Raw genomic sequence first — 13,732 nt, forward strand, 5'->3', positions numbered from 1 at the left:
TACTGAAAATTAAACAGTGTGTAAAAATTGACAATTATAAAGGAAAATTAATCCATTCCCAACATTTTTTTTATTTGATATTAATGTACTGTTATACATAAATGAAAGATGAATTCTAAATGTATGTTTTACATAATTTTTATAGCAAAAAAAAATCAGTGATTATGCCTGAAAAATAATGAAGTGCTGTATGACTTCTGTAGTCCCCCAGGTAATATCAACTCACATTTATTGGTAGATTCCTCTATAATGAGAGAAATATTTGCCACCAGATAATAAACTGACAATGTTCAGCTCAAACACTGATGATAATGATGCAAAAAGGTCTGGTTGTCAAAGAACTTCAACCTCATTCAATAACACTGCTGCTATTCAACAACAACAGATATGTAAAAATCAAGGATACTGCTACTGATCTTCGTATTTTGCACATTGTTTCCTATGAGTGTCTGCATTACAAGAAAGATACAGCACAGTGGGTGCCTACCTAGAATATCAGCATGATAAAAATAAATTTTGTATTGCATTTTCAACATAAATGCTGGATCTGAAATGATCTTCCAACAACCAAAAATTTCTGCAAATGGACATCAGCATGAAAAGTGATGCTGATATGCTTTTTTTTTTTGGCAGCAAAGGAATCATTTCCTGCCTGAATATCAGGATATGCAGGTAGGCAAGAAATCAACTTTTACTGGGTCAAGCTGCATCTGACAGGACAGTTGGGCAGTACTTAAATGATAAGATTATATTATTGCAAACTTCCTGTCAACAATTATCTTACAAATTTCAGGACTCCAATGCTGTCAGATCTTATATTTTAATTTTCTAAGACATGCCTAACTGCAATCAAAAAACAAGGCTTGTAATTTCTCAAAAGACATCATTTAGATGATTTCACACAGAGATCACAGATGTAAGAATCTATTTTCCTTCATAATGTGATCCATATAATTGATTATATTAATTGCATTATGAATGAAAACAGCCTCTTGCATCTGTGATCTCTTTGATCAAATGTTATTTCTAACCCAGATCTCAGATCCATAAAACTAGTTAATATACTCTTATAACATATAAATTGAATCAACTGATTCAACACCATACCAGTTTTGCTTAATCTATTTCCATATTTAACTTACTACTTATACAAAAAATTGTACCAAAAATAGTTGAAATATTTTACTTGTTCTGCAGGTTATTCCATTCAGGGTTGCACTGATGTTTTCCATATTCCTGCCTATTTTTATCATGTCTTTTTATTGTTGCAGGAATCCTCCTGCAACATCAAACTGCTTCAGAGCATAAAATCATTTGCATAAAGAGCTGAGGCTAACATCTTCAATTCGGATATTAAGTTTGTGCTACTTTCCTTCATAATGTGATCCACATATTACTATTTTTTTATATATTAATTCCATACACAAGAGGTCAGTGGCCCTATAAGCACATCACTGCTGGGTGTGGGATGCAGATGAGGACTGAGATAAGATAGACTGATGACAGGATAAAAGGAAAAAGCCTGTGCTAAATGAACTGTGTTTGAAGGAAGTACTTTTTGTGAAGGAATAAAGTTGCATACTTAGATGTCTTGTAATGTCTCAAAAGACATCATCTAGATGATTTCACACAGGGAAGAATTATCGGAAAGCTTGAAGAAAGCCACAGAATTACTGATGTTGCCAGAATGTTTGAAATATCGCATAGCATTGAATCCAAGCTCTCGATAGTGTTTCAAACCAACAGAATGTGTTCCAAATGTTTGGTATGAGGTTGCCCTCGCTCTACCATGGAGCATGAAGACAGATTTTTGGTAATCATAATTGACACATAACAGCAGGTCAGCTTGCAAGTTGGCTCCATTCAAGCACAGTATGTGGATATCTCAAACTGTGGCAAGACATCTGTAACAGTAGAACTACATGCCCAAAGGCCTGTAAATCTGCATCCCTTGATCCAGAGCTCATTGGAACACGTTTTTAGAAGTGTTATATCCATAAAAATTGGGCAGGACAACAATGGGCTAATGTACTCTTTAGAGATGAGAATATCTGTCAGTTTAGTCTTTCCTCCAATTCTAGATGACTCTTGATCTGGCATGAAAGTTACTGCTTACCATCATGAGAATGTTCTTGAAAGGAATAGATACGGTGGTGCTGTGAAGCTTTGTGCTTAATGTACATTACTGAGCTGCAAATAACAGAAAAAGAGACTGTGACTGGTGAACGATATTGCAACGAAGTTCAGTGTTGTGTTCAATTGTTCTGTGGTGCTGTAGGCATAGAATTCAGTTTTATGGATGATGATGCCACACCATCATACACAAGCAGTGAAGATACTTCTGGAGACCGAGGATATTAATCAAATCGAGTGGTCAGCATGATCCCCAGATCTCAGCCCACAGAACATGTTTCGGACGTAACAGGGAGATGCATTGCTGCTCGAAATTCCCCCCCAGAAAACAAACAAGGCCTTATATCCTTGTTCTGAAAGAGGAGTGGGTCAGTTTGCCTCAAGAATTCCTGAATCACTTGGTGATAAGCATGGTATGATGTTGTGAAAGCTGCATTGCAGCATGCGGTGGACATATTCCCCACTGAAATGTGTCTCTGCATAGTTTTCTGTGAGCACTGTACATTAGTTCCTTACCTAGTCCTTAGGAAATTTGTGACTTTTGCCAAAAACATATTGCAATTTAATTTGTATGAAATTTATAACACATTTTTTGAATAATATAATTGATTAATATACTGGCAATAAATTTATGTCACATTTGGCTATAGTCATAAAAATTTTTTCATATAGAGGTAAACATGTAGTTCAACCTTAGCATTTTGAACCAGTATACATGGAACAATTATGTTGTATCAGCTGACAAAAGAAATATCAGTACATTATTTGAAATGTTCATTAATGAAACAAAAAACAAAACTTAAAATGAAACTTTCTTTTTTTTTTTTTTTTTTTTAATATGTAATAAACTATATTTTTGTCATGTAGAAAGTATTTTTATAAACTATATTTATAAGCTCTGTATTACTAAAATCTTGGTATTTCTAGTCTGGCTCCCACTGATGAGATCTCAATAAAGGTCGAAACCAGTCTGGGTAGTGGCCCCCTTGCCTTTAATACATAGCATCATACATCTCCTCCAGGAGGTGTACTTTGCATTAAGGATAAATATTAAGAATAGTGATTAGAGCTTATCCAACTTTTACCATGAGTTGCCTTGGTCTTGCACTATGTGTGGGATCACCTAGACTTGCAATACTTGCAGGCACAAACTTGATATACTTGTCTGTTTGCTTACTTGGGAAATGGAGTAAAACCAGGTTTAAAATAGCCTGGTATCTTTAACATATATTTTTGTCATTTTCTCAATAGGAAGTGTAACTTTCAGTTACTTTTGCTATGTTGCAACATCATTTCAGCTGCAAAACTCATATCTACAATAAGTGCAATTATTTATGTTCAAAGTCTATCACTCACATATTATCGCAAATATATAAGTTCAAATACACAAACAGACTTAGGGCTCTTAACATCCTAAATAAATTATTTCAACTAATAATATCTTATGTGTGCTATACAAGTGCATAATAAACAGATATTGCACAGAGGTTTCCAAAGTTAGAGTATTAATTTAGAATGTGAGGAGCTGAAGGATCTTCCTCAGCCATAGCCAAGTTAGCTGGTCTTGGGCATGGACAGTAGGGTTTCCCCCCAGTTTATCCTGGGGTTTTTCATCCTGTAAAGCAGGTAAACCAGCCTCGAGAACCCAACACTACAGGACATATGATACACTGGGGCACAGGGCTGACCACCTTATCCTGTGAACAGTTTAAGGTCCGATGATTAATAAACCTTCGATACCGCAAAGTAAAAGAGGGTAAAAAAGGAAGATGAGATGAGAAGTATTAATTTTAAATTTAATGTAAACACAAGTAAAAAATCATGATATGTAACAACATATCTCACTAAGCTATTAAGATATAGCTATGTTTTAATGCTAATAAAGTTACCTTTGGTTGTTTTCAATTCAATTATTTTTAAAAGAGAACCAAGTAGTTTATTCAAAGATTAATATCAATCTTGAGATCATATACCTTTCCATCTATATCTTGGATGACAATATTTTCGGGTTTCAAATCACGGTGTATTATCCTTGCAGAATGAAGATACCTAACAGCTGAGGATACATGTCTCACCAATGTGCGAACCTGCTTTTCACTTAAGCCACAGCAATTTTCTGGCCTGTTTAATACCTAAGAAGAAAGAAGATTTATTTTCTTATTCAGTAGAAGGAAAAATTCTCTAAAAATCAAGGTAACATTGCTAAATCTCAACAATAATGCTTTTTTTCAATAAAATAATGGTTTGGATAGATAAGAAAAAAGGCTATGCTGTGATACTGCTAGAATTGGCAAGGGCATTTGATAGGATACTGCATGGAATGGGGAAGGGGACATGAAGCTGGTGATGTGAATGAGAGTGTGTGCCTGGACAAATAGGAATGAGGAGATATGATTGAAACAATAAGTTAGTAAAGAGGCATTATATAAATGGCTGATGCAGAAGTAGTTTTCAGTATATGACAAAAGATGAGAGATGGATGGTTACCCTTCAAAGAGTATGATTAGAAAGTAGTACATGGAGGAGTCAAATCAATGCAGGTGACTGGTAGTATGTGTGCACACATGCTACAGGGCTGCTGCTGTTTTTTTCATTTTTTTTGATCCTATAAATGAGAGGTTGAAAGATCTATAAGCTATCAGCACTAGGTGAGGGACACACGTGAGGACTGAGACAGAAATTTATGGACTTTTTTTATTTTTATTTTGAGGAGTTGCAGATTTTAGTTTGGGAATACTTCATGAGGAAGATTGTTCCAGGGGATAGAGATGGATGGAATAAAAGTTAAAGAGGAAAAGCAGGTTCACTGTGTTTGCAGAGAGCCATGACCATTGAAGTACCTGTAGAACAGGCATATTGCTGAACATTGCATCTGTGAGACAGAGGTCAAAGTGAATCTGTAAGATGGGAGAGGATCATCTATGAGCTAAATTGCTCTCCTCTGAAGAGTGTCAAGAATTTTTTGGGAAGTTTTAGGTGTACCACTCCAAATATATGAGCAGTATTTTAAACATAGGCAGATTAGGTGTAGTTAAGAGCTAGCTGGGTGTAAACCAGCATCCCGAACAAAAGAGAATGCCTAGTTTATGCCAGAAGAGACTGGAAGCAAATGTTGGTCCAAGCAGAGAAATCTGATCTTGTCTGGTCATTTGTGTATTACGGAGGGTAAAGGTAGGTGAGCCGAGATCTCTTTTGCAAGAGAAAAGGCAAGACTGTGTTTTACTGATACTGAATGACACCAGGTCCTCATCCCATTGAAGGATGGTATATATAAATCACTGTGGTACTGGGCGTAGATGACCTTGAACTTGAGATGTCAGAGTACTGCATAGTTTATCAAATGATATCAGTGCAGACAAAGGTTACCAGCTAAACATGGGAAATGCAAGGTTAGGCATCTTGGAATGAAAAAAAAAAAAAAAAGTACAAGCTTTGTATTAATTAGATCACACAGCTCAACATCAAATTGATAAGGCTAAGAATCTGAAGATGGATCATTTGGATGTTAACAAGCACACTGAAAAGGCAGAGAGACAGATATAGCTTTTTTTAAAAGATTTTGATATCTGGAAGATTAGGTTGGTCACCCAGGTTTCTTGGGGATAAGAAAGTGGTGAAAAAGATACACAAGCAAGTGACCAAAATAGTTACAGAATCGTGGATACTTCCTGATGAAAGAATGAAGGTTGTGAGGTATCCACGATTCTATAACTATTTTTCCTCATTTCCATCAGGAAAAGATGGAAATGAGGGGATATGATTAAAACAATAAGTTAGTAAAGAGTTATAAATGGTTGATGCAAAAGAAGTTGTTCAGTATATGACAGAAGGTGAGAGATGGTCATCCTTGAAAAGGTATGATTATCAAAGGTTGTTGTAAGGACTAAATTTTTTGCTTGGAGAGTAGAGAATGAGTGGAATGGGTTGCCAGAAGTGGTCATGAGTGCACTCTCAGTGAATGACTTTAAAGAGAGATACAATAGGCATTGAGTGAATAACAGTTAAGTGTGGGACAACCACAATGAGTTTTCAGACTCCATAGCAATACCCATGTCATAATATCATCTCTAGATAAGCATTTCTTATATCAGGAATGCATCATCATCAAATTCCTGATGTGCATCCTCAGGAAGGTACAGGATATTATGATGGTACTACATGAAAAGGTTACATCATTACTAACTTACTATCAATAATTTCCATCCAAATGAAATTTGTTATCCATCAGGACTCCAATATTGTCAGATCTTATACTTTGGTCTTTTAAGGTACTTCTTAACTATATTAATCTGCCTAATTTGTGGTTTTATTATTATTATTAGACACCTCCAAGGAATCCAAAGACTCATTGAGGGAGAGCACCTGCTCTACAACTCTGTCTCCACCACTCAATCCACCAACTGACTGCAACTACACCAACATCATCTACTGCTGCCCACCACCATTAGTATTTCCAAGGGCAATCACAAACATCCATGCCCACAGCGGGATTCGAACCTCCTTTTGGCTAGAGAGTGGATACGCTAACCACTGGCTTTTTGTCTGGATCTTTTTCCTGCCATCCTGACAGTAAACACTTGTTATGGTAGCCTTTCCTCTCCCATTCTGTTTAAGTAATCACTTCATCTGAAAAAAAAGATTTTCCCCCAAGTGCTCTTCAGACCTCTGAAGATGACCCCTAAGTCAAAACAGCTCATATACCATAAAGCACATTTTTATTTTGTTCATTCATTTTTCATGAAGGTCCCATTATGTCACCACAGTATGTATTCCTCTGATTTTAAAAATGTTCCATATATGTTTAATATTTACTTTATTCCCATCCGGTAAAAAAAAATGTCCATGCATTTAATCTATTTTATGCTACAGTTTGTTTTAAACTCCACCTGTAATTTATTATTCTTTTGTGAATCCGATTCCTCTAGTAATATATATTATTCTTTTCTGGTTTCGGATTATTATATTTACCAACAATGTCTCATTAATATTTATGTTCCAAGAAAATTTTAAAATTAACAAGACTAGAACATGAAAACCTACCCGAGGGTATGTCTGAATGCACATCACTTATGTCATTATACTTTCAAGGTATGTCTGAATATATATCATTTATGTTTTAATTTATATTCATATAAATCGTAGAAAAATTCAATGTTTTTATATAGGGGTGCCCCTTAAGTACATAAGCATTTGCTATTATTGCAATGATCATCATCATCATCAAATTCCTGCCATGTACCCTCAAGGGGTGTACAGGATATGATAGTACTACATGAAAAAATTACATCATAACTAACTTCCTATCTACAATTTTCCTCCAAATCAGTCTGTTACCTGTCAAGACTCCAACATTATCAGATCTTATATTTCTATCATCTAAGGCACTTTGTACCGTATCAATCCACCTATATCTTGGTCTTCCTCTGGGTCGTTTTCCTGCCAACCTGGCAGAGAACACTTGTTTTGCTAATCTTTCTTCGCCCATTCTGTTTAAGTGACCATACAACCTGAGATCTGCTAATGCATTCCTGGATGATGATGTCAAGTTCTTTCCTAATAGCCTCGTTTTTAATATGATATTGCCATTGATGCCATCTGTTCACGCCTCTAATCTTTCTCAGGACCTTCATATCTGCGGTCTCTAGTCTTTGTTCAAGTGTTTTACTTCTGACCCAGCTCTCAGATCCATAAGTTAAAACTGGTTTGAACACTGTCTTGTATACAACTAATTTAGTGTTCCGACTAATTTCTCTCTTATTCCATATGAATTTATTTATGTAATTGACATCCCATTATACCAGCTTTGCTGATTCTGTTGTCTATTTCTATATTTAATTTACCATCTTCAGTAAAAATCGTGCCTAAGTAGCTGAAATGTTTTACTTGTTCCACAGGTTCTCCATTCACAACACAGTTGACATTTTCAATGATTCTGCCTATTTTCATTGTCTTTGTCTTTTTATTGCTCACCTTCATACCATATCTATTACAACAGCTATTCAATTTAGTCAGAGAATCTTGCAGACTTGTAGCGGATTTATATAGAAGTATAACATCATCCGTATAAAGCAAAGAGCTGACATTAACATCTCCAATTTTGATATCATGTTTAATACCACTTTCCTTCATAATGTGATCCATATAGATAATGAATAACAGAGGGGATAATGTACATCCTTGTCTCACATCAGATTTAACATTAAACCATCTTCCTGTGCTTCCTTCAATTCTAACTGCTGACTTACAACTCAAATAAAGACTAAGTATTGCTTGATATAATGCCCCATTGACACCATATAACTGTAGCGTATTGAACAGCTTGTCTCTTGGAACCTTGTCACATGCCTTTTCCAAATCAACAAAACTGAAATACAGATCTTTGTTATATTCCCATGCTTTCTCCACTATTGTCGTAAAGTGAAGATCTGATCCCGACAGCCTCTATTTGGCCTGAATCCAGCTTTTCTTCCACAATTCTTCTCAACCGTTTCTCAAGTATACTTGCATAGATCTTGCCAGGAACATTCAGTAGGGAAATACCTCTGTAATTCTCACATTCAGTTTTATTTCCCTTTTTATATATGGGTACTATAAGAGCTCTGCTCAATCATCGGGAATTCGTCCCTCTGGCCAAGCTTTCTGAACTATGCGGTGCAGCCACTGCAAGACTTTTATACCACCATACTTCAGCATTTCTGGTCGAATATCATCTGCTCCTGCTGCCTTTCCACATTTCAAACCTTTGATGGCTTTTTCTACTTCAAGTATGGATATGTATTCCTTACTGCATGCCTGGTCAGTGTTTTTTACCACTGTGCTGTCATCACTGCTTGTTTCATTTAGCAGTTTTTCAAAGTAATTACTCCATACTTCAAGGATATCTTTTTCTCCTGTTTTCATGTCACTTATCATCTCTAATTACTTTTACAGCACTCTTTCCTCCATCCCTAAGCTTCTTCAACAACCTCCAGAATATTTTGCCACCTTCTTGATATTTATTTTCTATATTCTTGCCAAAGTCCTCCCATGACTTTTGTTTAGCTACTTTTACACAGTGTTTAGCATTCTTTCATTTGTCTCTATACTCTCTAAGAGCACATGCTGACTTATTTGACAGGAACTTTTGATATGCTTTCTTCTTTTCCTTCACTGCCTCTTTAACTTCCTGTGTCCACCAGGGAGTTCTGATTTTTTTTATCCTTGCAGACAACCTCACCACATGCCTCTCTGAATACCCCCCCCCCCAGAATCAGTCAATGTTTTCTTCAGAGTTTGCCACTGAATCTCCAAGGTTTGATTCCTGTTCTCAAACTCTTTCATTTTTTTTTCAATAATAAGGGTCAAAGCTGTATAACTGAGAGGAGACCTCCAGATAGCCTTTAAAGGAATGCGGAGAACCGACCAGGGATTCTGACCTAATGTCCAATCCTCACCTTCTTGTGGTGCACCCTGTTGGGTATCTACTTGGATACTGAACAAACGAGGATGGGCTGGCAATTTGGGATTTAGCCGACCAAATTGCATTCTTATTGGTTAAACCAAAATAAAAAAATGGATGGTATTGCAATGATAGATATATTTAATACATGAACATTTTCTTCATTTCTTCAGATTTGCACCAAAAGTTATAGTAGATGATATTTACAATTGAATATTTCTACAAAAAGGAAGTAATGTTCTTTCTTAGCTGATATTTAAAGTTTTATAAGATGTTTGGGTAGGACTTCACATATCTTCAGACCTATTCTGAATGTGTGTTGTCAAAGAATCCTCTGTACTAAAACATTTAAAAAGTTTATCCCTGAAAGAAAACAATCATCCCTGATCTCATTGTTTCATTTGAGTTTAGAAATCAGTTTTATTTTGACACTCATGTGCAGGACTCAACAAAGAATGTAAAGCATTACTCATCCTGCAAAAAAATAACTGTCGAAGAATACCCCCCCCCCCCATTTTTTTATGCTATATCTAAGTAAGTCAATAGGAGTTTCATAAAGTAATTACTGGCACTGTACCATGGGTGGAGAAGTTATTTATTTATTTTTATTTTTTTTAGTAAATGAAATAAAGATCCTGTTTTATCTAGTTTTGCACCAACTCACCAGCTAGCAAAATCTACTTACCACATGCAAGTGGACAACACCATATTTGTCAAGCCCTGCTCATGAAGCAAGAGTTAAAATGAATTTTTCCACTTTATTTATTAAATAAAATAATTTTATTATTCTGGAAAGGGAAGCAACATATATAGTTTAACATTAATGTTGTTACTGAGTTTAGTTTTTAAATTAGAAATAAAATCAACATATTTTTAATTTTAATTGACATACACAGCATCCATACTTAAAATGAGATGCAAGTATAAAGAGCATTCTGAATGAGTGCCTCACTGTAAAAATGCTACCAGATATTGTAACAATGCAACATGAAATTGTAAAATGACTGCTAAATTTCAAAATAAATAGGTCACTGGATTAAATATAATTTATTCAAGTGGAAACTAAAACTGTACTTATATGTATATGCTTGTGTGTGTGCGTGTGTGTGTGCACATGTGTTAAGGCAGTCACACAACACATACCTTTCTCAAATCTCCACTACTACAGTATTCCATAGCTAAAACAGGAAGTTCAGTAGCTGGAACATCTAGCTCTGCAGGAACATCAATAGCCTTGACAACATTAGGATGATTTAATCGTTTCATTATGTCAACTTCTACTTTCCATCTATTTCTGTGCCTTATAGATACTTGACCTTCTTGGCCAAACCGGAATTCCTTTACAGCAAGCATATCATTTGTGTCCTAGGGTTAAGAACAAACAACAACAACAAAAAAATGTTTGTGAACAAAAATATTTCAAATTCAAGTGTTAAATCACATAAAATCACGCATTATAAAACAAAAAAAGTTTATAGCATAGGTTTGAAGTAATATCAAGAAGAAACCAACTTATATAATTTTAAAAAATTATTGAAATTTTTTAAAATTATATCTTAATCGTTCCAAGTAAGATATAAAATTAACAACAGAGAAGCAAATAACACTGCTCCAAAAAACAAAAAAAAACTAATATGCAACAGCATATGAAATATTCAAACACAAATCTCTTGATGTATATGTTATCATTATCATCAACAGACTTCCATGGAGTCAAGAGACTCATTGCAGGAGGTCCAACTCTCACATGCACAGCTCATCATACCTCAACTTAAATGTAATCACTGTCTCTGCACTCACCACACTCTCAGACAATGCATTCCAATCACCCACCACTTGCCATGCAAAAAAATCTACTCCTCACCCACTTGCTCACATCCACCTTATACCAAGGATGGCCCCTCATTCTTCATCTGTCTTCAGATATTCTATGAAAATTCTCATCCACATTAATCTGATAAATATCCCTCACTAACTTATATGTCTTGATCATGTCTCCTCTCTTCCTTCTATCCACTAGGCTCTGTAATTTACATTCTCTCAATCTGTCCTCATATTTCAGAGATCAGAAACCAACTTAGTCAATCATCTCTGAACCCTCTCCAACATCTCATCCTTTTTCAAAACCAGGTGACCAAATCTGGGCACAGTAATTCATATGTCACCTGATCAAAGCCTTGTACAATGCAATCAAAATATCTTTATTTCTACACGTCAGTGTTCTCTGCATCATTCTGATAATCTGTTGTGTTATCCTCACAATCTTAGCAAAATATCTATGAAATTTGAAGTCCCTATTCACCATCACCCTCAGATCTTTAATTTCCTCCACCTCCTCTAAAATATCTCCACCAATCCTATACTTGACATTGCATCTTTGCTTCCCAAATTTTAAAACTTTACACTTTGCTACATTAAACTGACATCCCCACACACTTGCTCATTCAGACAGTCTATTCACATCCTCTCGCAAAGCTCCAACATCTGCTCTACTTCTCATAACTCTTCCAAACTTTGCATCATCTGCAAACTGTATATCAACCATTAAAGCCATTTCTAATGTCATTTACATACAAATTAAACAACAATGGCCCAATGTGGCAAACAAATATTTCCGAGTAAGAATTAACACTATTGAAAGCTATTTTACATCAACCAAGTTCCTTATACTTGTTATACGTTTGTCATCATGTCACCATTTTAAAATTAACAAAGAATGGATTATTTATTAATGTATATTAAATTAAGAATTATTTAATATTATATTCCAAACATTCCAGATGGAAACAAATGGGGGGGAGGCCTATAACCATAAACAGTTATAAAAAGGGCTGAGAAGAAGAAGAAATATTCCAGACATCCTAACTAGAATACAGAATTAATCACAATAAAATTAATAACACCCATTTTATGATTCTGCCTGATTGTGAACAGTCTGAATCGATTAAGTGAAGTTTGTGCTAAACACAGTAATTTTCAATGGTGCCAAATGTTGCACTACTGAAAATTAGAAAGAAAAAAAAAATTATAATTAACAAGAAATATAGAGTAAATGAAAAACAAATTTCAAAATGAGAAATTGGAAAATGAGTTATTTATTCAAATGAATGCTCTAGCAAAGGAGTAGAGGTACAGATTTCTTCTATATTCAGATGGATTGCAAAATTTGGTCCTAAATGTCCAGACATCCTCTTCTGAATTTTTCAATATCATATCATTCATTATCATTGTTCTTCTCAGCTATGTATTATCATACCAATGCAAAATACTATCTTCTTTCTCACACACCCTCAAAACTGTTCAGCAGAAAGGCCGAGCTATCTCTAACACTGATCTCAAATCATTCACTATCCGATTCATAATGCATTTCAGGTCTATTTATACCAACCATCACTGTTGTGCCATCCACATCTTGTCCTTTCTTTACTGCCAAAGTCATACTCACTACTGTCTGCTCCAGGCAAGCACTCCTCTATCATTCTGCTCTGCACAACTTAAATCTAATCTCTATACATTATACTCCTCACAGATCCATTCATTCATTCATTCTTATTCTAATTCCATCTCTCTCTCTCTCTCTCATTTCTCCTTTCTTGCTCCTACTCTCTCACCTTCCTCTCATTTCCATCTCTCTCTCTCACTCATTTTTTTTTTCTCATAATTGTTTTCTGTTCTATTTTCTCCCTTACTCCCATCACTCTCAAGACTTTCTTTTGATCTTAAATCTCCTTTAATTTATTTTATCTGAAAAAAATTCTTGCTTAAAAAGTTACTTAAAATATTTGATCATTGCATTTCTAATTAATTATCAGTAAGCATTGTATACTGAAAAAAAAAAAAAAATCGAAATAAAGCTACACTAGTTCCTTCACAACATTTTCAATTTTTTCTGTGACAGCCTATTTGATAATACATGAGGAAAAGACTGATAACTGTATAAAAAAAATTAATGAAAACATTGTAAATAACTCACTGCATTTCTCCAAAGAATTACTGTACCAAATCCTCCAGCTCCAAGTATCCTGTCCTTTCTCCATGATCCAAAGCTTGTAACTTCTTTAAAGTAAGTCATCTCCTCAGAGATTAATCAAATTCTGAAATAAGTGGAAATTAATTATTCACATAGTGAATTCACGTCTGTTGCATACAGTAAAAAGAATG

At 35.0% G+C, this 13,732-nt stretch overlaps 1 protein-coding gene across 2 annotated transcripts in view; it reads right to left on the bottom strand.

The window, feature by feature from the left end:
* The window catches only part of IKKbeta (inhibitor of nuclear factor kappa B kinase subunit beta), a 135,198-nt gene that overhangs the window by 101,018 nt on the left and 20,448 nt on the right, over window positions 1–13,732 (bottom strand). For both annotated transcript variants that reach the window (XM_090404079.1, XM_090404078.1), the window contains exons 2-4: window positions 13,545–13,665; window positions 10,715–10,936; window positions 4,107–4,265 (exon numbers count right to left, since the gene is read on the bottom strand). In XM_090404079.1, coding sequence (XP_090260205.1) covers window positions 4,107–4,265; window positions 10,715–10,936; window positions 13,545–13,643 — 480 coding nt within the window. In that variant the 5' untranslated portion in view covers window positions 13,644–13,665. The remainder of the gene's footprint in view (window positions 1–4,106; window positions 4,266–10,714; window positions 10,937–13,544; window positions 13,666–13,732) is intronic.

Source organism: Typopeltis vanoorti, chromosome 14, assembly GCF_054136105.1.
Source record: "Typopeltis vanoorti isolate ZY-2024b chromosome 14, IOZ_Tvanoo_1.0, whole genome shotgun sequence".
NCBI classification, from domain to species: Eukaryota; Metazoa; Arthropoda; class Arachnida; order Uropygi; family Thelyphonidae; genus Typopeltis; species Typopeltis vanoorti.